Below are 26,487 nucleotides of genomic sequence, written 5' to 3' on the forward strand. Positions count from 1 at the left end.
ATGTCTGATAAATAATAGAAAAATGTAAAGTCTATAGGAACAATCACGATAATAATAAAAGAATTAAAATCTTTCATATGCAATACATTTCATAAAAATTCATTCTTACTACTACATTGATTACATTTTTCTATTACTTGAAAATATCGTATCGTATATCTTCATAAATTTCATCAAATTCCTTGACGATTAAATTCATATATATCATAATAATCTCTCATCATCATGAAGTAATTATATCCATATAAAATATTTAATAACAATATTCTTTCAAACTTCTCTAAATTAATCTGGATCTACTGAGATTATACAAATATCTAATTTAAACCTTATTTAACCATTAAATACCAGATCCAGAATAATTAGTCAAACTCGAATCAAAGATCAATTTCTTAATGAATGGCGATAAGAATATTTTCCAATATAATATTATGTATAATTTCTTATTTTTCTAAGTGTTGTGTTTCTGATCCATTATGCAGTTCGGTGGAGGACATGACGTTATTGCCGCCAAGCGGGTTTAGCGACAGCCGCGAATTGAGCGACGTAGAGTGCGACCGTGATCGTGATCGTGATCGTGAACGGGACTGGCAAGATCTGTCGACCGGGACCCGCCACGGCGGCAGTTTGGGTAGACTGCCGATCGAGGCCGTCGAATCTATGCTCGCTAGGTATCGACACGAACCTCCGTAGACCGTAGTAAGCTGACACGTTGAGATTCCCTTCTCTACTCATGTTAATCCTGGGAAGGCCTCTGAAATTTTGGTTGACTATATCCTGTCCAATGAGTTTCGTCAGGAGATATAAGATAGTTACCAGAAGTATTTACATTATATTTATTAATGATGAGATTAAGTTCAATATGTACTTATGAAAATGCAAACCAAATTTAATATCAAAGGTTTGCTTCAAGGACGTCGAATACCGCTTATTATGGTCAATAGATGTTATAGTTAATTCAATGTATTTTATAAGAATCCTAATCGAACCCTCTGCAAGTAACGATCGAATCATGATATTCAGACCAAAATTACCATTTCATTGAATTCCCAGAATAAATGTAGTAAAATTTTATTGAGTTATAAATAAACAGGATTCCTATCAATTTTATTTTATTCCAAGACTCTCAAACTAGATGTAAAGATTCCAATCGAACAGATGTCTTCTAAGGATTAAAGAAGCTACACCGAAAAGCATCATCAGTCGAACTCAAATAAAAATTCACGCCACATATTAATCTAGCAAAAGCTTCAATGACACAAAGCTTATTTAGCGTTAAAAGATATATTAGTATTTAAAGAAAAATAGCATACCTCCTGCAATTTGAAGTACGACTAAAACATTATTACACAATTTCGTTTCAGGTACCAACAAAGAAAAGAACAAGAAAGGCAAGAATTCACTATACATGTATGATCAAGATTTAGCAATTCTAGCGGAACTCTTCATGAAAAGGTATAAGCAGAGGATTAAAGAATCCTCTGACTATATAAGGGTCTTACAGAAACGTCAACGTACAGTGAAAAACTGTAATTTTCGACAACTGACAGAGTCTGGTTATAACTCTTGTCAAAATCGGAATTAACTAGGGATTTTCGTCGTAAAAATAAAAATCTTTGCTCACGTTGGAACACTGAGAAGAGCGTTTAACATTTCGAAGATAATGTCCATTTTACTTAAGAGAAATTAATGTTAGCATAACATCTAATATAATATGTATATGTATATGTATATATACAATACATCTATACAATACATATACAACATTTTGTATATATACGCACAATATTGTATATGTATATATACAAAATGTTCCTATAGGTTAAAACGATAGTTCTCTATATTTAAACATTTTTCTCAGTGCATTCTCCTGTTAAAAGTTATCGACAAATCGTCTGAACGATCGCTTCATCGTTGCATCGAATACTGCCGTTGCGTTATTCAAGTTCTTTCCGATCGACCAATCGCGAAACGACAGGAACCAGTTACATGTGAAAGTATCGACAAAAGTCCTTAGCCCAATATAAGAATTTCATCTTTTAAAACCCAACCACATACATTACGTGAGAGCAACAAACGCAATCATTCCTGTAAAGATTCTGCAACAGCGATTAAGAAGAAGAAACAAGAACATCAATAGAGCGTTACAAGTCAATTTAAAGATGGAATGATGGATTACACACGTGTATAATCGTCTTACTGTATAGTATAGATTGTACGTATCATTAGTCACACTGTTACCATGGATTGTATAGTTGAAGAGGCATGATGAGAGTGAGGTATCGAGAATCGTTTGCTGCTATCCTCGAGAAACATCGTTTAAATATCTATTGTATAGTCGCTTCTATTATACTTGAACAGCACACGAAAAGAACGTGACAAGTCCATCTTTGTTAACTTCTTGATTTTAAACAACTTGCTAGATGCACAGGTATGTCTCAAAAAAGCGGGCAATATATCTTTAAAATTATATAAAGAAGCAACTGATGAATTATTTTTGGAATGTCCAATAGGGTGCAAGAAATATGTGATTTCACGATTACTTAAAAGAATAGCTTTAGTAACATGGAATTGATTATTGAATTTTAAAATTGCTTATCGTGTCTTTTACCTGTGGTCTTCGCTTTATATCATAAAACAAAAAAGCTGACATGAAGCGTTCATTGAAAATCTAATGATATGATAACTAAGTACAACTGTAATTCTATTATACTGACAAAGAATTAAGAAGAATGAATGCAACTTTATTTCAGTGTATTCAGGGCAACTATACTAAATCGACGCTATTTACATTTTAGCATAAAAAAATCTAATATTCCCTTCTTTTCATACAAATATCATTTGTAAAATTACCGCTACATAAATTAATAAGAATAAGAAAGTATAATATAACGATGTTTCAAGAAAGAAACGAATCTCCAAATACATCATGGCAACATCCGCTTTACGCAGAGTGCTAATTGCAACAACATTCCTAAATATCGGCATTAAGAAAGCACGACTGTGCGTTTCAACATTTCGTTTTGATTAATTATGTTGATAAAATAATTCGAGGATTATATTTGCGCATTTTCGATCAAAGATCGAGAAGTGTGAGTGAGAAAGAGTATTTAACGGTATGTTTTAAAAATGTACATACATGTATGCATCATATTTAGAGGGTGAACAATTTATCGACATACAATGAGCTCGATTATTAATTAACGACAAAAGATAGCTTTAAGTATTACGTTGTTTTCATTCGCGAAATATTCTATATAGATATTTTAATGTTTAACCTTTCGTGACCATGCGTTTCGAAACGAGGGAAAAGAAACGAAGGAAGAGCAACAAACAGGAAATTTTTTTATCGATAGTCGGTTTCTGAGAATAAAGGTTAGCTTCCATGAAAGCTAATACGAATTTTATTAAAGCGCGAGTAAAAAATTCTAAATTGCTTGTTCTTGAAATGCATAGTGAAACAAAAGGTGAAACATTTTGTTCGAAGCAAAACTTATCGAATCGGACGACTTTCACGATGATCGATAAGTTATCCATTACGCGGACTGATAAGGCATTTTCAAATGTCGATAAGCAATTAAAGAGTCTCACGCATCGTATTCTCAAAATGATGCGACTGAGGCTAATTAACTACGCTTAAGTTGATTTCTGCCAAACAGAGTTTACGGTTCCCAAAGACTATTAATTTATAAGGCTATTGCCTTAATCGTAATAATTAAACGAGATATCGTTATCATGGCGTCTAAGACCGTACGTTTTTCGACTGCTCATAATTTCAGAACTTTCACAAACGAGGGCATACTCCGTTCATTTTATCCAAAAGAAAAGAGAGGGAAAGAAGTTCATTTTCTATATGAATAATATATTTCTACGAAAACTTTTAACAGACTAGGTTGTTCGTAATAATGTTAATACACAAACGTTTTTAATAAGTAACAGTATAAAAGTACTATTGAAAGTATCGAATTCGATGGTACTAATATATTTATATCGATACTTTAGTTGAAAATTAATCAATAAACTGCCATATCAACTTTTAAATGTAACAATTTCCCATTTCAAATTTTTTACAGGAATTTACTAGACTACAGCTTCAACTTCCGAAGTTCCTCTTTCGCTAACGACACACTCAATAATATGTCGCATATTTATCATGTACAATAGCTCAGGAAAGTGAATAACAATTCGAACATTTGTAGAAATCTTTTATAAAATTCTGTGTTCTACAAAACATTTTGAAATTTCATTAGCATCTCTAATGAAACTCGACTATCATGATTACATTGGTAAAATTTGAGATGAATAAAATATACAGTATACATATAAAAGTTTTCTATGATAAATGTTCAAATACTTTTGTGAGTTACTGTGTGTATTTATTAAGGGCTATCCCAATGTTTTCTAAATTTTTTACATTTTTTAATAACGCGCCTTACTATTGACGTGCAACATATGCTTAACTAATTAAATTATAAAACCCCTAGAAAAAAATTCATAATTTAGACATCAAATATGCAGAGTATGCCCTCTTACGAGATAACGACGTAATTTATTATACGTGCATAAATACATATTTCGTCTGTACAAACGTAGCAGACATGGCGAATTTTATGAAGATTAAATCGTGCGCAAAACGTACGATAGCAGCGACCGTATGGTTTCTAGTAAATTTTTTTCAAAGTCAAAAAAAATACGTGATCGTAGTTAGAAGAAAATTTGGGCGAAAACAAAAAATAGCGCAATTGGTTTTTCGAGTGTGCGTCCGATGAACGCGTGCATAGGTGAGATGCGTGTGATATAGAAACTCGTCGCAGCTACTGCGAACCAGCGAATTATTTGTATAATACATGAGATCCGTGAACCTTAGAACTTATGTATCATATCCTCGTATAACTATCCGTGGACGAGTTCGATAAAATTAATCGTCGTCCGTTATGGTTAACGCGAAAATAAAATAAAGAATATAAAAAAAAAGAATAAAACAATCGAATGTCTTATCGAAGTGTCAAACTTTCACAAGGTATGCTAACTCAGCTTGTTAATAAAGAGGAACAGACATTTATCGCGTCAAGTTTCATTGTCATTTCGTATTCCTTATTTCACTTCCCAATTTCAAGTCTTCTCTACCCCATATCTAATATACACAATCCAATACTAACACTCTACATTCAATATTTCCTACTCCATATCACTACTTTTTTTGCACTCGGCAACCTTTTTATCCTATATACCACGCCTTGTTTACCACATGCGAAAAAATTAAGAAAATACCCACAGAAATAATTAAATACATATTTGCAGAAGTGTAGAATTCTAAATCGTAAAAATTCTTCATAGGCAAAATATCTTATTCTATATATTATTTGTAATTTCATAGGAAATTTAGTTTAAATTCAAACCTCTACTATGCTGAATCGATAACGTTGCATGCGATATGAAAATGGCATGAGGTGTCTATAACCCCCAAAACTTGGGGCACGAAAAAGCATTGAATGTCACATCTATTCTGTACCTCGTCGGTGGTGGGATACATGATATATCGATAATATCGCATGTGACACATAAATGATAAGCGAGTCAGGTGACTCCTAAAACATGGAACACGAAAAAGCATTGAATGTCAAGTCTATCCTATACTTAGTCAATGATATTTTCTACGATATACTCTATTGAAACGATATTTTCCTATCTATATTGAACAGTACGCATGGCTGTCAATGTGAGAACGAAATTGTCTTAACTTAACTGATCTTAACAACGCTGAAGTGTACCAAGCTTAACGACATTGTCCGATTGATTTCACGTTCAGAGTGAACCAAAATTTTTCTGCTACTCAATAACACGTTTTTCTAAATACATTTTCATACACACATCTTTGAATAGTTGTGTGATCGGTACATTGGTGTGTATAGTGCGTGAGCAATTGGTGGTAACGTTGAATCATCAGAAGCAATTGTCAATCTGATCTCATCAGACACAAGATTTATCATTATGTGCGCGAAAATGGCTTTTCAGCATCAAGCTGGCACTGCTATGGAATGTTTAAGCGTAAGTATACAAGTGATACTCGTTCGATTATTGTCAAGTATTTTTTAGGCATTGAACTTCATGATTAATTTAATTCTTTTTTTATTTTTGACAATATATAATTTTATTTTTAAATTCTTTCTGATTTTTTTTTTGTTTTCATACAATATAAATTGATACGATGCAATAATAATAATAAAAGACATTAATGTAGTAATATTAAACAAAATATTCTATTATGAACAAATTTTACTATGTGTTTTATTTTATTTTTAGATACCAATTATATTGGTAAAAGAAACGGATGTTAATGAAAATGGGGAAGAAGTGATGAAGTGCGGCTTTAAAATTGGAGGTGGAATTGATCAAGATTTCAGAAAAAGTCCTCAGGGTTATACAGATAATGTAATGGAAATTAATATGATATAGGATATTGTAAATGCATCCCATATTATCAGATGTTATTAACTGATATTGTACAATATTTTAGGGTATATATGTAACTGAAGTACATGAAGGATCACCAGCAGCAAAGAGCGGTCTTCGTATGCATGATAAAATTTTACAGTGCAATGGGTATGATTTTACAATGGTAACTCATAAAAAAGCAGTATCATATATCAGAAAGCATCCAGTATTAAATCTATTAGTAGCCCGTAAGGGAGTGACAAGTACTTAAATACCAAATAAGAGATCTATTTGGTCTAAGAAGAATATTTATTTCGCTCTATACAATAACAAAGTCAATTTATTGGAGCTATATGTCTGCCAAATATTGTATTAGATTATGACCAGTAGTAAGATATCTTTGAGTTAGTTTTCACAAAATGATTAAATACTTTGTATTTTAATTTCTATTTTTAAAACATATTTGTAACAATTATTTACGATTCCAATTATAATAGGGGCATAATGTTAATTGATGCACACTCACTGATTGTTATGGTTACATTGCAGGCATAATATCCGTTTCTAATTGCAATAAAAATAGAGCATTAGAACAATAGATATATATGTATAAAGGTCCTGTTATGGTTCGTTATTGTTGTTGAAAAAAATGTGATTGTATGGGAATGTTTTTCTGATAATGGCTAATGATGCTATCATTCATGTAAAATTATGCTTAAAAAACGTGATTTAGATGCGCCTGCGTAAAAATCGTACTATATAATGTTTATTGTATATCAAAATTTGCAACAATATTTCTTGTGCCAAACAGTAACTGCTGCGCTGGGTCCATATGAATATTTCTTAATACTATGTATATATTTACATACAAAAAGAAGTTTTATTTGAATGACAAAAAAGTGAAGCGTATTTCCTGATTGGTTTTTTAACAAAAGAAATAATTATATGGATGAGAAAGTCATTTTAATTTTTTAAGTATTTCTATATTGTAAAATATATAACAGAATGCCAAAGCATAATGAAGTTACAGTAGCTTAGATATGCAACATACCTTTACAAAATTTTGTATTGCTAGTATATCAATATATTACTGTAAGATTCGTATGAAATATTTCGAATTTATGCATTTAAAATACTCTACAGTGACTGAACAATCATACAATAATCATTGTTTTGATACCGTTGAAAAGGTATATCTAATTTACACAAATAAGTATTGTATATTACATGCAACTACTGCATTTATAAGCATTTACAGAATATTTTCTGTTATTGGCGCAAAGAGAAGAATCATTGAGACTGTACACCTTGAGACCAATAGAAGTATTAAACTTTGTATTTTATAAACTTTTTACTTTTATCAATAATGGATGCATTTGTGTAAAGATTTACATGTAAACAACGGCAACACAGTTTCATATTTTTTACCTTACATTGGCTAAAAATGTACAATAAGTGAAACAAAAAGGAGAAAGTTCCTGTAACGATATGTACGATTTTCTTTTATATCCCAAGATTCTATCACACAATCATGGTGTGAAAAATTTTGTAAGAGATAGTGTAATATGTTGTCATAATTTTATAACTAGTCTGCTAAAACACGGGAAAGATTAAAGGATAAAATTGTAGAACATAAATTATTATGCGTGCGACCATTATGCATGCACGTAATACTTAAGATCTTTTGTATAGAATCACAGTATGACAAATTACATGCATTAATTCGCGCGATCTATACTTATATAAAAGTTATATGTTATTTATTACCAAAAATATAATTAATATAGAAAACTGTGAAACACAAACTAATGATCATATATTCTGTAAATAACAAATAAATGCCCTATACTATCATAAGTATGTAACATTATAGTTTTTTTTATTTAACAAAATCGATGAAATTTGGAATTTTATAAAATTACAAATACTTAAATCATTAGCGCTTTGTGATATTTCAAAACTTTTTACTTTTATTATGTTGTTGTTATGTTTATTATATTATTTTATATCTTTGTTTTATTTTTATCTTATTTTAAATTTGATAAAGCAGCTAATTTTTAATATCAAGCTATATTTTACAATTAAATTTGCCGTACTGTGTTCTATTTATTTTATGATCTAATAAGTTCTACAAAACTTGCTAATTTCATTTGAAAATAATTATTTATGCAACTGTTAATTCTTTTAAAGATAATTGGATATTCTTCACAGACTGTAATTATATATAGTTTGATAAAATGTTTGGTCACGATTCTTCACATGAAAACGCGGCATAAAGATCAACGCTCACGCATCACTATGAATTTAACGCCATATGATGACGTGTCTGGAGCTCACTACGTGGATGGTATGCATGTGACACGTCGTTTTATACTGTGCTTTATGCTAGCAGTAAACGTTTAAAACTAATTGGTAGAAGGTTGGCTTTGCACGATACGATATTACCAAGTGACTTTATTCCAATATTCTCTTAATGTTGTTCACAATAAGATAACGAAACGTATCTTAAAAAAGTGAAGTGAATCCACATATTAATTCGTTGTGAGTTTAAACAAAATTTTAAATTATAAAACAAACTTTTCCTTATTTGGTACTTACTGACGAACAAGCGTCAAGGAAATATAATAAACAATGGTAAGTATTTTCGTAAGAATTTTAAATAGGAAATGAAGACATTTTTTTGTATAGAAATTTATGGTTATATTTTGTTTATCTTTTTAAGCCTGCTGCAGCTAGTGCTACTTCAGTTGGAGCCGCGGGCCGATCGCCAAGCAAAGCTATAGTACCTAGAACAGGTGGTGGTGGTACAGTTAGACAAAGGAAAACTGCGACAACTACTTCAACCAGGAGTAGAAACACAGGAGCTGGTTCTGATGGCATGTGGAGGTTTTATACCGATGACTCTCCTGGCATCAAAGTGTAAGTAAACATAAAGTCTTGAGAAAAAATATAGAGATATAGAATTGAAATATATATAGTTGCCCATGAAAATGTTTAGATACCAACTGTAGATTTTTTTTATAAATATATTCAAGACGTTTATTATAATATATATATAATATACAAGACTGATATTGCAAACATATGGTTAGTGAAAAATTAATATAAAGCATGAATAGTAGCCTTAAACACACAATTAGTATTAGAAATGGTCTTGCTAAATATTCTAGTTTATTAATATAGGAAATTATTGACTGTTGAAATATTATAATAATCTTTGCTAAATTTATATTTCTAAGAAATATCTTGTACTATATATGTCCAGATCCATTTCAAATTTTATCAATATTACATTTATTGACAATAGTCGTGTTTTGCTCTAGTGCTAATGAAATTTCAAAATATTGTTTATAATATATACATAAAATGTTTCTAGAGGTGTTGAAATAGTTTCATGAGCTAATATATTTGAGTCAAATGCTAATAATCTAAATATCTATTTACAGAGGACCAGTACCCGTGCTTGTTATGTCTCTTCTCTTCATTGCATCTGTCTTCATGCTTCACATCTGGGGCAAATATACTAGATCTTAAGATCTAAAATAGGTATTAGCTTAAGAAAAAAATGAAGCAATTGGAACGAATTGTGCAGTGCAGCTGTTGAAATGAATTAAAAAGAAGTTGAGGATATTGTAAAAACGGAAGATCAATACGATTCAAGAAAACATGCTACATTTTTAATATTATTTTCCAATTCATTTAAGAGAACCAGACCACTGCAAGTTATAAATTATTACATTTCCATACACCATGGATCTCTATACTTTTTTATCGCGAAAGAAGACCAAAATTTAACGCGCGATCATGAAACACTTATTATAATCATTTATCTTCATCAAACTGAATTTTATAACATTTATAAGAAGATACGCATTGAGAAGCGTTATCTTATCTAAGATATGGTTATTGTTTGTAAAGTTACTATTATAATAATATAATGTACAATACTAAAATAAATTATTCTTAATTCGATTTGAAGAAGCAATCTACTAATCCTTTTTATTTTCATCCATCCTTATATAATTACAAAAAAAATTCCTAAGTTCAATACCAAACTCGAGCATTTTAAAAGATCTCTCTTAAAGGATGCCCATTGTTTTTGCAAGTACAAATGAATGACAATACAAACGAAAAGCGTAATGCGCCATGTTCCACTTAACTGGAAACTCACCCGCGCTCGCGTGTACGTATTGATTCCATGCTGAATGGGCGCAGATCACAGCGCTCTAAGAGAAAAGAACAATTGTGACAAAATAACTATGCAGAAAGCAGGAAAACAATCACGTATCATTTTATCGAAAAAAGAGCAAAAGACATCTTTCATGAAGACGTTACCTATACTTACAAAAAAATGTATATACACATCAAAAGTAAACATCATATACACGTATCTTAAAGAACATGAAATAAATTAAAAACCTTATAGTATATCTTTATCCCTTTCTAAATCATTTTAAATAACAAATTCTAATAATTCTTTTTAATGTAAGATATTTTAATTCTACCTACTTTTAAGTAAAATAAACTTTTTCTAATGAAACCATTAATGGTAAAGTAATCATGAGGAAAAGTATTAATTATGGAAATAATTATAATAAACCATAATGCCAGATGGTCAATCTGAATCGGGAAATCCAATAGGTCGACACCATAGAGTAACAAACAAAGAGAGATGCGTAGCGTAGCGAGAAAAGGACGGAGCTAGATGAAAAGCGCCGATGCGCTCGCGGTCGTTTCATAGCACGTGATCATGGGTTTCTCATTTTAGACTCGACTCGACATTGAATCCCCTCGTAGTCCTGCCGCTGCTTGTCGCCGCGGGTGGAAGTAAGTCCACCCGTTCTGTCAGTTACTACGATGATGTCCCTCTCTGTCGAGGTAATTGTCGTATCCCTTTAACCGATGTATATACCATCGCACAGACTCTGTACGTTCTTTATTAGCTAAAAATTCGCGCTACTAAGATATTGTGACTTCGCTGAAATTTCCGTGGTATTCTCGAGGTGACAGTGGCTCGTGTGATCCGCATTCATCTCCAACGTAACGTTGATGCGTAACTTAAAAATGGTTAATCGAATAACAATACACGATTTCAGTTTTGATATTTGGCGATACTCGAGCTCGTGAATGGTGCTTCGCGTTGTTTTTCATTGATAACATCGAACAAGTTGCTTCTTCAATCTTCATAGTAGAAGAATGGTAGGAATCTTTAATACTGGCTCGAAAGTGGTGATAATGTGCACTTCCGGAAACTCGTACTGTTTTGAATAAGTAACTGATATTTCAGAGCTTCTTTCTTTTCTTTCTTTTCCTTTTTTCTTCTTCTTTTTTTTAGGAAGATACGTTTTGTCTTATAATTGATTAAAGATAGAATTGTGAGAGTATACAATGAAAAAGTTTCGAATTAAAGAACGGTAAGTACAAATAATGATATTTTCGTTTTTTTACTTTTTTTATGACTGAAAATATTTTGTGAAATCTTACTGCATTAGATAAAAGAGATTATTTAAGTGTTATGAGTATATGTTGTAAAAGGAATGGTATCTTTCTGAACATTTTTTGTGAGGATATTGAACAAACTGAACTGCATTGCGACGCTCTACGATGCAGTGGCAGTTAAATGATCACAATGTTGACGCAGGAATCAAAGTTATACAATGAAATATATTAACCAAACTAATGTTTGCTTAGTAGGGGAATATATAGCATCTGTATTTTTAACTTTGAATTAAACATTTTTAATTTTTAAACATTGTACCTTTATTTTAATCTTTCACATTTTTATCTCAAGTTGACACACATAAATTTCTATCAATAATTTTATTGAAATTTGACTCCAAATTAAGTGATTCAAGTTATAAAATAAAATTATTGATTTTTTTTCAGTTTCAAGTAGCTATATTACGTTTTTGGAAACATACTATTCTGATTGAATAATGCAATTGCAGTACGCAAGAGCCGATATAATTTATAAATGAGCCTGCTTATAGATATCAAGGTTGCTTATACAAGAAACAAAATAGAATCATAAAGATGTCAGATGTGTGAGTTATGTATCAACACACAATCTTCTCAAGTCTGATCAGACCGTTGCTTATACTACTTACCAGTTATAACACTGCTGTTCCAACTACACTTATTACGCTTGTAATCTACTACATCAATCGTATTATAAGCAATTACAATAACACAGATTGCTAAACTATTATATATAAATGATATTACAAGAACACAAAGAATAAAGTTTCTTTTATTTATTAATTATTTTATTAATTTACTTTATTTGATTATATTCATTATTAATAATTACGGAATTATGAAAGACTGACTAGATAATTTTAACAAATTTAAAGAAGGAAACATAACCTTTAAAGGACTATTATGAAGTACAAAAATAAAAAGTTACAAATAATTCTGACATTTAATTATTACATAAAGTTATAAACAAGTAGTTCAAATATCTAAATACATAAAAAATATAACCTTCAAAGAAATATCATAAAATATCTAATTACATAAAATAAAATTACATAAAAAAATTATTTACGTAATTACATATGAAGTTATGGATAGGTGACCAAAAGTTCCATTCTGTAATGAAATTAAGACAGTAAAATTCTAGATCTCTATCTAACAAAGCATATACATGAACGCACATGTAATATCTTCATTAACGATTCCAGATTCGAAAATAGTTCATCGAGCGCGGGAGTGGGCAATCAACGAGGATCAATGGCGGTCGATATTTTAGACGAGGACCACTTCGCGGTGAGCGCGATCGTCACCGTTGGCATGCAAATCATCTTCTTCACGATTGCGGCGACCTTTCAGCTGGACAAATTAACGGATTTTGCCGGCGGCACGAACTTCATCATCCTCGCCCTTCTCACTTTTTTTCTCGGCCAAGTGGGCAAGGTATTCTAATTATAAAACCGCTTCCATGCTCGTGCTCGTGTAAATGAACAACAGGCCAAAATCATTTAATCGAAAATGCGCGGAAAGATACATTTGAACGTTTGATTTAACCGCCACAGTTTATTTTTACACGACCGTTTGTTTTCGAAAGAGATCTATGGCCGCCATTAAGAGGTAATTCGAACACTTCCTCTCAGATTCGAGGAACTATTAACGTATCTTTATGAAATTTACTATAAGGTATTTTGGGAAGGTATCTTATAGTAATTTTATATTATATTGTAATAGATTAATATAATCCACTTCAGTAGATTCATCAGAAACTTACATTATCTATAATTGTAAATTATTAAATTATAACTGCAAATAATTTAAGATTATTATAAAAAATATAATATTTAACATTAAATCTTTCTCTATAGAGAGATTAGAGATTAAAAAGAAAATTGCTTTCTATAGTACGTATCATACATATAAAATGTATGTTAGATGTATCAATAGGTAAAACTTCTAAAATTGTTGATTTATTATCTTATAAATAATTTGTAAATTATTAATTTATATTTGTATAAACAATTGTATCGTAGCCTTATGACAGCAGGCAGCTTATGGTCACCATATTCGTTTGCTTATGGGGTATTCGTCTTTCTGGATATCTGTTATATCGAATTATTAAAATTGGTCGTGACAAGAGGTTTGAAGATCGCCGCAGTAACGTGATTCGCTTCGCTGTATTTTGGACATTTCAGGTGACAAACAATTTTAAGATTAGTCGCACAGTTTAGTCGAAATCAAATATTTGTTTAGAACACAATAAATGTATATATATAACTAATTAAAATTTATTTTTAGGCTATATGGGTTTATATAGTAAGTTTACCAGTGATTATCATCAATTCACCGCGGCATAAAATACCACCAGCTCCTAAGACTATGACAACATTAGATAGCACTGGTACAGGGCTCTTTGTGACCGGTTTATTAGCCGAAACATATGCCGATTTACAGAAATTCTCTTTCAAACAAGATCCAATAAATAATGGAAAGTGGTGCAATGATGGTATATTTTCTATACTAAACTTTTTAAAGTATTATTCAAAGTCTGCTGTTTACTTTATATTTAATTGCAGGATTATGGCGACTCTCCAGACATCCAAACTATTTCGGGGAAATAGTGGTATGGTGGGGTATTTTCACGATATCGTTAAACGTGATTGAAGGCTTTGAATGGATCGCTATAGCTTCCCCAATCTTCACTACAATTATTATCCTATTTTTGTCTGGTATGCCTCTATTGGAAAGAGCTTCTGATGAGAGGTATCGCGAGTAAGTTCCCGATTTACAACTCATATATCACTTTACCAAATCTTCAATCTTTACTAATTCCTTGTCTTATAATATCGTGTCATAATCGTGGTATAGATTATTGCTATGATTAAACAAAGGTAGATTGTATATTTCAATGTCTACCTTCAATTCTTTAAACTGTATATCACAGGGGAAAGAATATGATAATTCTCAAATTCAATAATCATTTCTATGTTACCAAAACTGATTTTTTATCTGGTTGTGATATTAAGAGACGTAAACTAAATAATTATTGTAACAATTATCATAATTAACCCAACAATACTGTTTGAGGGTTAAAGTAAATACTGGAAAAATCTTAAGACAGTGGGTTAAGTCTTATATAAATCTTTTATAAGATGTGGTATGTAATAATAAGAAAGATTTGTCGAGAAAAATATTCTATCATCTTTCAGTAACGCCGAGTATCGCTATTACAAGCAATCCACATCGCCATTAATTCCAATGCCACCATCCTTCTACGTCGAGGTGCCGTACTTCCTGAAATGCCTCTTCTGTTGTGAGTTTCCGCTTTATGATTCGTTGGACGTGAAACCACGATCAGCCGTCACTGAATCGACATCGATAAGTCTAGCTGCGTCCACGTAGCTATAGTCACACGCCGGACGACCAAATTCAAAGTCCGGCGTGCAGTCGTCCACGGCTAGCACAGCCTTTTGAGGAGGCTGTCATGATTCTTTGCATTTTACAGTTCGTACAGTTCTTTCAAATTGTTTCACTCGCTTGAGAGTAATGGTTAAGATATTGCATATGAGAAACCTTCAATAGTAGAGTTTGAGACGAACTGGACAAGTACCTATCATATTTTTTATGATGTTAATATGTTGCAATGGCACTTTTTAGAGTATGCGAATTGCAAATATTAATGTTTCTTGTGATATGAGTTCAAAAACGCAGAAAATATTGTTAGATAAGAGAATAAGGGTAAAATGGAATTATGCGATCATGGAATTAATGTGTATTACAATATTTTGCTATATATCCTGTTAAATGAATTGAAAAAATTATTTTCTAAATTTAATTGTAAATCTGATTGATTTGACATCTTCGAAAGTTTAGAGAGTTAAAAATCCTAGAAAAGACGATATTAAGAGATATTAAAGAACTATTAAATATTAAACCAACATTAAGATCTTAATTACACTACCTCGAACATGGTACTCTAGATCGAGTCCATAATGATATTTAGATTAATATATATAATCTTGAAAATTAATTATATCTATCAAAATATAAAAATAAATGTGCGATAAACTGTAGAGATTTGAAGCTATGTAGTTTCTGCTGAACTTCCTTTTGTTTTATGAGATATTTGACAGTAATTTATTTCAAACATTACGAATATGTATATTAATTTCTTTAAATATTAGTTTTATATAGACAGAAATTATTTCTTTAGAAAGTAAAACATTGGTTATATTCTAACAACAATTCTTAAAATATGATTATAATATTTTTGAATCAGTAGGGACCACATGTATAGCAATATTAGTTGCTTGCGTCTATTTTTACATATCTAGAGAATTTTCTGACTTTCAGAAAATAACTTACTATCAAGTTATACGATTGATAAAAATATTTTAATGTAATAAAAGGAGAGTTAACATCTAAAAGTTTGTGTTTTTAGTTTCTAAAGTTAATTTCTGAGTTGATTATTGTTTTTACAAACCTATTATTAATCTTTATAAACTAAGCATTGTTGAAAAAAAAGTCGATTAAAAGAAGTTTTAGGAAAAGTTAAACAGAAAATAAAAATTAATGTGTAACCATAATCAAATCTAAAAGATTCGGAAAATAAAAAGCTATCTGCGTGCCACTGGATAATTGTATACAGGTTAATCGTAGCGTTAAATTATAGCAATATTATACATATCTTGGTGCCGAGTAGAAGGTCGTAAAATAAAGCTTTAATTAATAAAAAGTATTATTAAGCTGTATTCTTTTAAAAGCAATCAACAATAAAATTTTCTCAAACTTGTATGATAAAAATGAAAGAGTTATATGTCTCATTAACTCAAACAATTTGGTACAAACAAATTTAAAAAGAATACAGCTACAGTTGAAAATTGCGCCAAATTAAAAGTATTCTATTGTAAACTATCTTACAGAATCGTTTCAATCGTTCGTTGTTATGTAAATCTTCAGATTTTAGATAATAAACAAGAATTGGTCTAATCATACTTTTATTCTATTTAAATGCTTCTTCGGTTTTATCATCTTCGTCTTATGGCACTTTTGAAAATAAACTAAAATAAACATTAATATCGACCATTGTGAATATATTTTTTTATTGTGTTTTATTAAATCTCTAACTCGACATCGACAATTTTGTTCTTATTGATTATTTATAATATAATGCACATATTGTTCTACTTGTTTCTAATTATACTTTAATTTCATTTATGTATATATGTATATCAATATAAAACTTATATCAAGGTTTGTGTGAAAAAAATTATTGATCGTACAGCTTATACACGACGTATGTACATATTCGTTATAATTATAACATAATTAAAAAGGGGGGATTAAAAAATGAAGATTTCTCTTAAAAACGAAAACTAAATTACGTATATCGTCTAACCTAAATTTGCATGCAGTGTATACGTGCTACCTTTAAAAATGAACAAGGAGAAAATATGTATCGCAAAATACAAGCAATATAAAATAAAACGTTGATTCTTCTTTTTTCTGTTACTTGTAAAAAATAACGTTCATCATATCAGGTCAGTTCAATAAAGATCGATGAAAATTTCGTAAAGATGACATTATATTTATAAACACATTTTATTTGTTCGTATGTATTTCGTTAATAAATGGTGATATAATAATGACAATGAAATGTATAGCGCCGAGCATAAAACGAGCAGTCATATTATAATTATTATTATTATTCCTCTTATAATAATCTTACTGTACTGGATGTGTGCCTACCTACTGTGCTTACAACGTTTATGGTCTTGTCCAAGTGTTTTCTTATTACTTGCTGTCTCCTTTTCATTTCTTTCTTTCCTTTCCTCTTCGTTTAATTTTTCATTATCTTATTATTTTACTCGTACTCGTAATAATCCATAATAATTAATAATAATAATAATGTAACCACGGGTGTAAACGTATGCGTTGTTCCTAAGGTATAAACAGCTTCCACACACTAATTGTTTACTTATTTTTTTCCTTTTGTTCTTTATGTAATCGTAATCGTCGTTTAATTATAGTAAGCTACTTAAATATTAATTATATTAAACTCGTGTCCTCGTGGAATTATTTTTCTGACCAACGCTTATTAAAAAGCGGGCCTCGTACAAAAAACATTCAATTCCCGTTCGATATAACATTATACATCAAAATGTCTGTACGTGTGTGTTTATGTGAGTGTTATGTGTTTGGTGTATTCTCTGTGTGTAAATTGTTTTTTTCCCTTCATTTCGATGCGTGAAAGACACTTTTTTGTATTTTTTTTTCTTCTTCTTTTACTTCGTTATGTAAAATTTTTCTCACACATTCGAAGAAAAAAGTCATCTAATAAAGTTCAACTAACACACGGGGGCAGCACAGCGTTTCATTCGTTTTTCTTTTTCTTTTATTTTTAAAAATTTTTATTTCGTTTTCGAATATCGAAAGGAAACACAGATAGAGGGAATCGATATTTGTCTGATGCCTCTTTCATAGTTTCCTTTTGTCTCTCTGTTTCATTTATATTTTTTCTTCTTGTCTCGATGAAAGAAAAAGAAGAAACAAAGCGCCTGAAACGATTTCAGAGCGCGGCGACGGCGCCGTTTCCGCTTCCAGCGGCGCCATCAATTGGATTGCATCCGCGTGCACGCAATATAAATATCTCTAATAATATACAAATCATCGTAAATATTATCATTTACCGTCGATCCGCAATCGCAAATGATCCTTCGTTCGTCGAAGAGACGTTAATAAATCGTAAAAAATGTCACAACTCGACGCACACACATACGTAAATGAGTTTACTCAAGGTGAGAGTCGTATAAAAAAATAAAGATCACGATGCAAATTCAAGACAATATGAAAAACAGTCATTGTTCTTTTTCTGATGCACCTGACAATTCGATCTCTGATTATCGTTGCATGAAAAACGATTTCTGAGAGGTCATTCGAGTATTCAAATGTATCAAAAAGGAATCTATGATATATTACGTTTTGAATGATGATTATTCGAATGGGGTCCGATTGTGTCGAAAGAACGGTTAAAAAATGCAAAATATTAAAATCATCGCATATTAAATAGCAATTCTAAAATTACGGACATGTACATATGTGAACGAAGATCATAATGTGATATACGGTACGTTGCTGGAACGCTAGGTACGTAACTCATTTTGCACAGTAAGAGCCAATGGTATAAGAAGCGACCACAAGACGCCTTCTCCCTGAATCAGTGTCAGGGGCGCTATCTATCGTCCTGTATCGCAACCATAAACGATCTTGCTCCTTCGCATTAAACTGCATCGTATACAATACACATCGTGTCTATCCGCACGACGAGTACGATGCATTTCATTTTGGCCACTGTCCAGCGAAGAAGATCTCTCACACACCTGAATGTATCAGGCTATTGCATTTGATATATTGCAAACCTACGATATTCTAATGACTTATAAGATAGCCCCGTTTCTGTTATTACTCCTTCCACTCTTCTTTTTTAATCCACCTTTCATTGTATGTATTATCTTTCGCGGGGGGAAAAAGGGCCCTGGGTCGAATATAATAATAAAGTTTGTTGTTCGATACTGGGTGTGCTGGGGTGTCGATGAGAAATGGCGTAACGTGTTACGAACGTATAAACGAAGTATTTAACATTATGAGTCTATTTTTAATATCTATACGTATAAGTAGAGAGCTCTAAACCTGAAACCCCCCTACTACCCTCTTTTTTCTTGCACTCATCGAATTTCTGTCGTTCTATCTTTCACGCACATTCTTACCCCTCCTCCTTATCATCATCCTCTCTATATACCCATTCTTTCTTTTTCTCACGCACACATATTCTCTCTCTCTCTCTCTCTCTCTCTCTCTCTCTTTCTATTCCTTTCTGTCGAACATTCCACACGAAACGCATTCGTACTTGCGCGCACGCGCTCATTTATACACACACACACACACACACACGCTCATTCTTTCTTCCACACTTCTTTCTTTTTCAACCCCCTCCCCCCTTCTCTATATCTCACCAGATCACACCCTCAATTTTCTTCAGTTTCAAATCTTCTTTTTCCTTCCCCTTTTTTTTGAACGATTTATTTGTTTGCATGTCCACTCGAGACAGCTTATTTTCCTTCTTTTTCCTTTTCTTTGTTCTCGTCAACTTCCTTGTCCTTCTCCAGCTCTTTTTCTTCCTTATCCGCCTTTTCTTTGTCACCTTCTTTCTCCTCCTTTGATTCCTTCGACTCCTTCGCGTCCTCCTTGCCTTCCTTCTCCTCTTGCTTTTCTGGCTTCGGTAGGTGCGTGTTCATGTCAAGGGTGGAGCAGATTTCATCCCAATCCGGGAAGCATCTCTCCTTCATTCGCGAACAGTGACCAACCAAGTTCGGACAATTCTCCTGCATGTAATCTCGGAGACTGTACGGTGTGTCTTTGTCGATATAGAGGATTTGGGCAAGGTGGGCGAATGCTACCACGTCCAACTGTTTCAAATATAGAAGTATTTTAGCAAAGATTAAATATGAATGAAGATTACATGAGAAAACATGATAAGTACATTTTTGTTGAATTTATAATTTTAGTGTTACTGTATGACTAAAAGGGAATATTTTAACACATTTTAATAAAATATTGAAAGATGTTAAAATATTGTTTCTCAATTAATCCAAAATTTTTATTTATTTTACTTTCTCCATAATTTAAAAAATATAATGTAAAATATCAGAAGTTTGAAAGTTTGTTATAATATTAACATATTGGAAGAAATTAAAATATTTTATTTTAATGTTATAACAAGCTTTCATCGCTTTTAATATCTTATATCTTTTAAATTAAGGTAGAAATGTATGTTTATTTAGTCCCAAAGAGCAATTTCAATAATACAATATTACTTGAAAATGCATTGAATTTGGAAATTGCTGTCCTATAGCAAATAGAAAATGTGACTTATCGTGCTTTTCCTCAGTAGTCTTCAAATATATTTGCTAAGAAAGTGAATAAAAATTTACCGTAGTCGGCTCATCTCCAAAGAAGAAGGGCTTGTCTGCAAGCATGTCGGAGAGAACTTTGAGATCGGCGCAACCGAATTGGGATATCTCTTCTGGAGTATGCACACCCATACCCTGCGCCTTCACTTTTTTCGCACCCTGGAACAAGTACTCATTGTACTGATTCAAATATTTAAAATATTACATTTCATATAGACGTAATCATATTTTATTAACTCAAATATGCCCAATCCATCTCATAAAACATTTTGAAATATTATTCCCTCCCTTATATATTAATTAAAAAATGTTCATATTATTAAATGAAATTTTCTTAAAGAGGGTCATCTTTGCAAAAAGGATTGATTGCCATAAATAGCACCATAAAGTTTAAGTAGAACATGATAAAATTACTTTTTAATTATTCTCTTCGAGGGATATTGGGTACATCTGAGTTAATTATTACAATAGATAATTAATGTTTAGAAAATTTTTCTTAACTTAGTGATACATCTAGTTATAATCTAGATTGAATATTCAAAATATAAGAAATTTTTTAGATATAACAACGGGATTTAGAATAGAAAATTACCTTACGCCCGAATGTAAGCTTGAAGAAAAAGTTGAGGATACCATTAGGGATGCGAGTACCGAGCGCGTGCTGAAGGTTCACCTTGTAACCCTTCAAAACCTGATCGAGATTCTTGATACGCCAACACATGACAACCCATACCAGGTGGTTTTCGATCATCGATATCATAGCGTGAGAAACGCTTCGTTGCTCAGCCGTAAGGACGGCGTCCAAATCCTTGTCGAATTTCGCGCTTAAGTCGCGAAGTATGATGGTACTATCCGCGATCTCCTCGCCGTTCAATTCGACAAACGGCAATGCGCCCTTCTTAGAGCGGAACTTCATCTTATGGTCCACATTCTGAAATCAGAAAGAAAATAATAAAATTTTAGGATCTTTTCTTTTATTGAAATCATTAATATATTATTACTATAAGAATTTCGCTTAGAAAATAAAATTTTAGAATCTTTTTCCTTTATTATAATTATTAATATTCTAATTGCTAAGACAAACTTCTTTTTATATACGGAGATTTGTAAATTTGAAATTCCGTATTTCGAAGTGGAAAATACTAAATAACCTAAGTATTATTTGATATTAACCTAAATATTTTTCGTGCTTTTGAAAATTAATTTGCAAAATTTGGGAAACAGCTTTTGGTGGAAAACAGCATTTGGTGCTTTCCGAAATTTCGCCAGTTTCCTCAAAAAATCACTAGTGTATTGTTACGCGTTTTTTAATGACACCCTCTTCATGTGGATCCGTCATTTTGCATATAATAAAATCTATCCAAAAGAAATATAATTTTCACATTATACACAATGTATAGTGTAATAAATACATATATCTCTCGGGATAAACATGCTTTATATTGAATATTTCGTACGCAATGTTTGAAAGCGTGTGTGCTCGTGGGATTGGAAGCCTTTGCGATACAAACTGTAAATTCACAGGAGAAAAAAACCGGAAAAAGTAAAGGAACACCAAGGGGCTTCAATAGCGTCACGACTAAGGCGCGCGCTACTGGTGCTGTTGGTTCGAGTTCGAATCCTGATACGAATAAAGATTTTTATACTACTCCATCTTTTATTCCATTCTACTTCAACATAAATAAAACATATTTTTCTTCATCAATATGGATTTCTAAATAAACAGATGTACGACTAAGTTCAAAAGTATTTAATTGGTGCATTGAAATAAATATACAAACAGTTGCACCTGTAGCAAAACACGCTACATTTATACGCGTCAGCGCCACACACAAGAGTACACATCCTCATCCCACATCAGTCAATAAGATATCTCTGGTGTTCCTTTACAGGTGGGATCATATTGCAAAACAGTATTGTGGTGTATTATACACTATACTATATTATACAGCAATAGGTCTGCAAATGATTTCAATGCATATATAGTTTCAAAATAGAGAACGATTTCGATGAAGGACGATAGATAAATAAGCTACTCAAGAAGAGTAATAAATCTATATTAATGTTTCTACAAATAAAAAATAAAATTCCAGTGAGTTAATCATTCTGATATGACATTGATATGCAAGGATATGAAAATTAATACGGATGTGATCCACTTTCTTCAATCTCCGTTTACAATGGGTAAGATTTAAAACACTGTCAATGGGAATAATAACATTTATATTACTTGAGATTTCACCTCAGTACATAAGAAACTTTCTAGCTATTTGCTGGCCATCTGTTAGCACATTTTATTGTGAATGAACGGTGACCTAGAATCTCTCGATTTACGACTTTCTTTAAGCAAATTGGTACAAAATGATAAATGACACAGCATGTGTATGCAACGTTATTATACATTTTTGGAGATTCAGTGAATATAGTAATAGTAGAATATTAAAAATTCTTCCGAGTGCAGCGAATATAACTCCTCATTTTAATGTTCTCACAAATTATACATTCTATTCGTATTTCCATCCCTCCTTCGTCAAAATTACTAGTTTTAATATAAAGAACATTCCAACCTATTCCATTTTAACCCTGTTCTCCTTTTCACCTGTTTATGTGGACCACATTGGATGTTTATATATCTATGTCAATAGATATCATGTATCATATAGTTGGGAACAAAAATAAGGACAGGTAGTAGCAGTACATAGGTATCAATAAAGTTTAATCGAATTGGTAGTAGTGTTATATACTTAAGTTTTAATTACCTTATATACTCACAGTATATAAATTATTTCTTACATAATTGAAATTAAAATTTACATTTCTGTGTAAAAAAGAAGCCGTATTTAACGAAACTTCATTAATATCTATTTCTACTACCTGCTAACTTATTTCTGTTTTTAATTGTGTATGCATCTACAATTTAGTTCACAACAATTCCCTAAAAAATCAATATGGCGCCGTTATCGAATCGTCAGCCAAATCCATAAAGAACAAAGGATACTGAAACACGAGGACAAAGAAAAGTGCTAAGGAAAAATGTCAATTACGAATCGACGAGCGAAACAAACGGTGCGCGCTCGTGTCTATAGAAATCACCTGAATTAACCGTACAATAATGTACGAAGAGACCGGAGCATCGAGTCCGGTCCCACGAAAAGGGGAACAACGTCGCGATATATATACGTGGGAATACCTCTTCGGAAAGAGCTCATCATCGTCAGCAATCAGCGATTGCCGCGTGCAGCTGCACCATCATCGGAAATAAACGAAAGTAAGTCGAATAGGAAGATCTCTCGGTTCGATGGTGAGAGGAGAGGTGGGAGGCGCGTTGAGGGCAGGCCCTAAAGAGCGCAGTACGCGCAGCTTCCGTGCGCATCTTCCCTGTGTGAGTGATAATAGCGATGATGAAAACGACGTGGACGTTTACGACGGCAACGACGGAGGTGCAACTGCTGTTTTGCAATACGAGTGCGTCGTGATAATGGTGAGTAACGAACGGGTGGTACAAGAAGGGGTGGGAGTAGGAGATGAGAAAAGAAGTGAGGGGGGAAAGAGGTTAGGACAAGGGGGAAACGAAGAGCAGCGGAGAATGTATAGCAATGTGAATTTCAGGCAGGAGAAACGGTCTAGGGAGAGAGACACAAAGCGGGAAAGGAGAAAAAAACAAACAATCGAGGGGGGAAAACAAATCGAGAAAAAGAGAAGTTTAAACTGGAGGGCAGAAAAAGAAGAAACCGGGTACACATGTGCAACGGTAGCCGGAAAGATAAAGGGATATGGAGAAGATACACTATATATGTACTCTCTCGTTTTCGCTGGAATATTATTGGAAACGAGCAACCGGGCTGGACATTGAACTCGCGCGTTGTGTTTGTTTCGAACACACCGCGCGACGAGAGAAAATGGAGGAAAAAAATGGTCGCGAGTTGAGCGCTGAAGCCGTACTCGAACGGAAGGACAACGACTTGAGCAGAAAGCATGAAAATCCGATATGCCGTGGCAGAATTAAATATCCTCTGGCGTAAAATCAATGCAGGCGGTCGGTACTGATTAATTCGCGGGTCCACGGTTTCGCAGATGGCGCGGTGATCGTGGTACACCAGTGTGGCCCGGCGACGATCGTTAAAAAACGTCCGCGCGCATTCAAAAGCGCATAATAACCGGGAAAAAGAGAGCGAACCGACGCCGTGGAATATCGCGTAGAAGCGTGTATCAATTTCGAGAGATGAAAAGTCGAGCAGAGGCGGAAGGTCGGTGGAGTACAAATTACCGTGGGGCAGCTGCCCTCCGTTTGCGATTCCCGTCGACTCGCGTGTATATAACACGAGACGATGCGCGCATGCGCGTTCTCTGTGTACGTTCGCTTGCACATCGAGGGGAGCTAGGGTTGAAGAGGGAAAACAAACCGACGTGAAAGGGAAAAATAAATGCGCGGAGGTAAGACGAGTACAAGAGGAAAAAGGAAGGAAGGCGAGAGTCCTAAGCGAAAGAGAGATAACCTAGCAAAGTAATTTTCTTCAGATGAGAAGAGCCCCCGAGAGAAATAGACTCTTCGATAAAGCTGCAGAAAACAGTCTAGGAAAAATCGGACTAGGGAAAAACATTGACCGAACATTGTGGGACGATGTGGAAAATACGAAACCTGAAGAAAAAGGGCTAGAGTACTCTACATAGGAGGAGGAAGAAACAGATTGAAAGAGAAAAAGATGAGATGAGAAGGAACGAGAATGTAAAAGAGAAGCCAGAGAGGGAATCAGGGAGTGGTACAACAGCGAAGCGTCAAGGAGGGGGGCATGCGTGGGGTTAGAGAGGGAGAGGGAGATAGAGGGAGCATGAAAAACGAGAAAGAGCGAGAACAAGACAAAGTCGAGTGGAGCGGGGAGAGAAGGGGAGGAGAAGGATAAACGGAGGGTGAATGGGTGGGTGGAAGGGAGAAGAAACATGCCAGAGGACGATGAACTCTGGCGGTAGGCAGCTTCCGTCGCCTGGCAACGTTCTCCTCCCTTTTCCTCCTCCTCTCCCTGAGGCTCCAAGCCGTTATGTCGTGGTATCGTACGTAGGCAGTCCTCGTCATGGACGTAGTAGTCGTGTCATCGTCTTCGTCAGTGACGGTCATGGTAGTCGTTGTTGTATTTTCACGTAGTCGTGGCTCGCAGCTTGCGCTACGTATTGATCGTACGGGATGCTGCTGCTAGCTGCTGCTGGTTGCTGGCTGCTCCAGCGCCGGCTAACAGTGAGCTTTAGCCACAGCCCTACACCAAGGACCAATAGGACCACCACTTTCTCTCTCTCTCTCTTGACTTTCTACTCGGCTTATACCCACCCATACCCAAAAATGAAAGTAAATGCAATAAACTATTGTTACTGTATCTTTTTAGATGCCAGAAAAACTTCTAGTTGGTTAATTTGATAAGTGTAGTAGTTGGATGATTATAGAAAATGATTATAGGGATGTGATAATGAATGTTCTTTCATACTGTTTCATTTCTTGAAACCGTAGAAGAATAAAATAACGATTTGTATTTAGAAGGGAAAATGTATCCAAGTTGAAATTGGGAAATGTTACAGACATTAAAATAATATAAAATACTATAATACTTAAACGCAGAAGATTCAT

The 26,487-nt window shown here is 33.1% G+C and overlaps 5 protein-coding genes across 13 annotated transcripts in view; 4 read left to right on the plus strand and 1 right to left on the minus strand.

Annotated features, from left to right (window-relative positions):
- LOC122566114 (Down syndrome cell adhesion molecule-like protein Dscam2) overlaps nt 1-5,039 on the plus strand; it is a 314,600-nt gene extending 309,561 nt beyond the window's left edge. For 3 of the 5 annotated variants that reach the window (XM_043722867.1, XM_043722868.1, XM_043722869.1), the window contains exons 33-34: nt 483-671; nt 1,365-5,039. In XM_043722867.1, coding sequence (XP_043578802.1) covers nt 483-671; nt 1,365-1,416 — 241 coding nt within the window. In that variant the 3' untranslated portion in view covers nt 1,417-5,039. Of the gene's footprint in view, nt 1-482; nt 700-1,364 lie in introns of those variants that run through there. The other 2 variants (XM_043722870.1, XM_043722871.1) reach the window with 2 other exon arrangements.
- Nucleotides 5,040-5,685: 646 nt separating this feature from the next.
- Nucleotides 5,686-8,781, plus strand: LOC122566236 (tax1-binding protein 3 homolog). Of its 3 annotated transcripts, none has more exons than XM_043723199.1 (4): nt 5,686-6,048; nt 6,304-6,432; nt 6,518-6,603; nt 8,647-8,781. In XM_043723199.1, exons 1-4 carry the CDS (start codon nt 5,992-5,994, stop codon nt 8,651-8,653), a joined length of 279 nt encoding a protein of 92 aa, XP_043579134.1. In that variant the 5' UTR covers nt 5,686-5,991; the 3' UTR covers nt 8,654-8,781. The 3 variants fall into 3 exon arrangements, with proteins under 3 accessions (XP_043579134.1, XP_043579135.1, XP_043579132.1); XM_043723200.1 differs by having other exon boundaries at nt 5,687-6,048; nt 8,626-8,650; XM_043723197.1 differs by lacking the exon at nt 8,647-8,781 and having other exon boundaries at nt 5,689-6,048; nt 6,518-8,300.
- Nucleotides 8,782-8,807: 26 nt separating this feature from the next.
- Nucleotides 8,808-10,407, plus strand: LOC122566237 (protein transport protein Sec61 subunit beta). The gene is made up of 3 exons (XM_043723201.1): nt 8,808-9,069; nt 9,158-9,354; nt 9,882-10,407. The coding sequence occupies exons 1-3, from the start codon at nt 9,067-9,069 to the stop codon at nt 9,967-9,969; spliced, it is 288 nt and encodes a 95-aa protein (XP_043579136.1). The 5' UTR covers nt 8,808-9,066; the 3' UTR covers nt 9,970-10,407.
- A 769-nt stretch (nt 10,408-11,176) lies between these two features.
- Nucleotides 11,177-16,898, plus strand: LOC122565932. 2 transcript variants are annotated; one of them, XM_043722478.1, is made up of 7 exons: nt 11,324-11,634; nt 11,771-11,849; nt 13,119-13,350; nt 13,938-14,099; nt 14,203-14,410; nt 14,481-14,676; nt 15,114-16,898. In XM_043722478.1, exons 2-7 carry the CDS (start codon nt 11,824-11,826, stop codon nt 15,304-15,306), a joined length of 1,017 nt encoding a protein of 338 aa, XP_043578413.1. In that variant the 5' UTR covers nt 11,324-11,634; nt 11,771-11,823; the 3' UTR covers nt 15,307-16,898. The 2 variants fall into 2 exon arrangements, with proteins under 2 accessions (XP_043578414.1, XP_043578413.1); XM_043722479.1 differs by lacking the exons at nt 11,324-11,634; nt 11,771-11,849 and adding an exon at nt 11,177-11,313.
- Nucleotides 16,899-17,470: 572 nt separating this feature from the next.
- The window catches only part of LOC122565929 (failed axon connections), a 51,523-nt gene continuing 42,506 nt past the window's right edge, over nt 17,471-26,487 (minus strand). The window contains exons 2-4 of one of the 2 annotated variants that reach the window (XM_043722474.1): nt 21,466-21,804; nt 20,895-21,053; nt 17,471-20,369 (exon numbers count right to left, since the gene is read on the minus strand). In XM_043722474.1, the coding sequence (XP_043578409.1) occupies nt 20,013-20,369; nt 20,895-21,053; nt 21,466-21,804 (855 nt within the window). In that variant the 3' untranslated portion in view covers nt 17,471-20,012. The remainder of the gene's footprint in view (nt 20,370-20,894; nt 21,054-21,465; nt 21,805-26,487) is intronic. The other variant, XM_043722475.1, reaches the window with a different exon arrangement.

This window comes from Bombus pyrosoma, linkage group LG3 (genome assembly GCF_014825855.1).
Source record: "Bombus pyrosoma isolate SC7728 linkage group LG3, ASM1482585v1, whole genome shotgun sequence".
Taxonomy (NCBI): domain Eukaryota; kingdom Metazoa; phylum Arthropoda; class Insecta; order Hymenoptera; family Apidae; genus Bombus; species Bombus pyrosoma.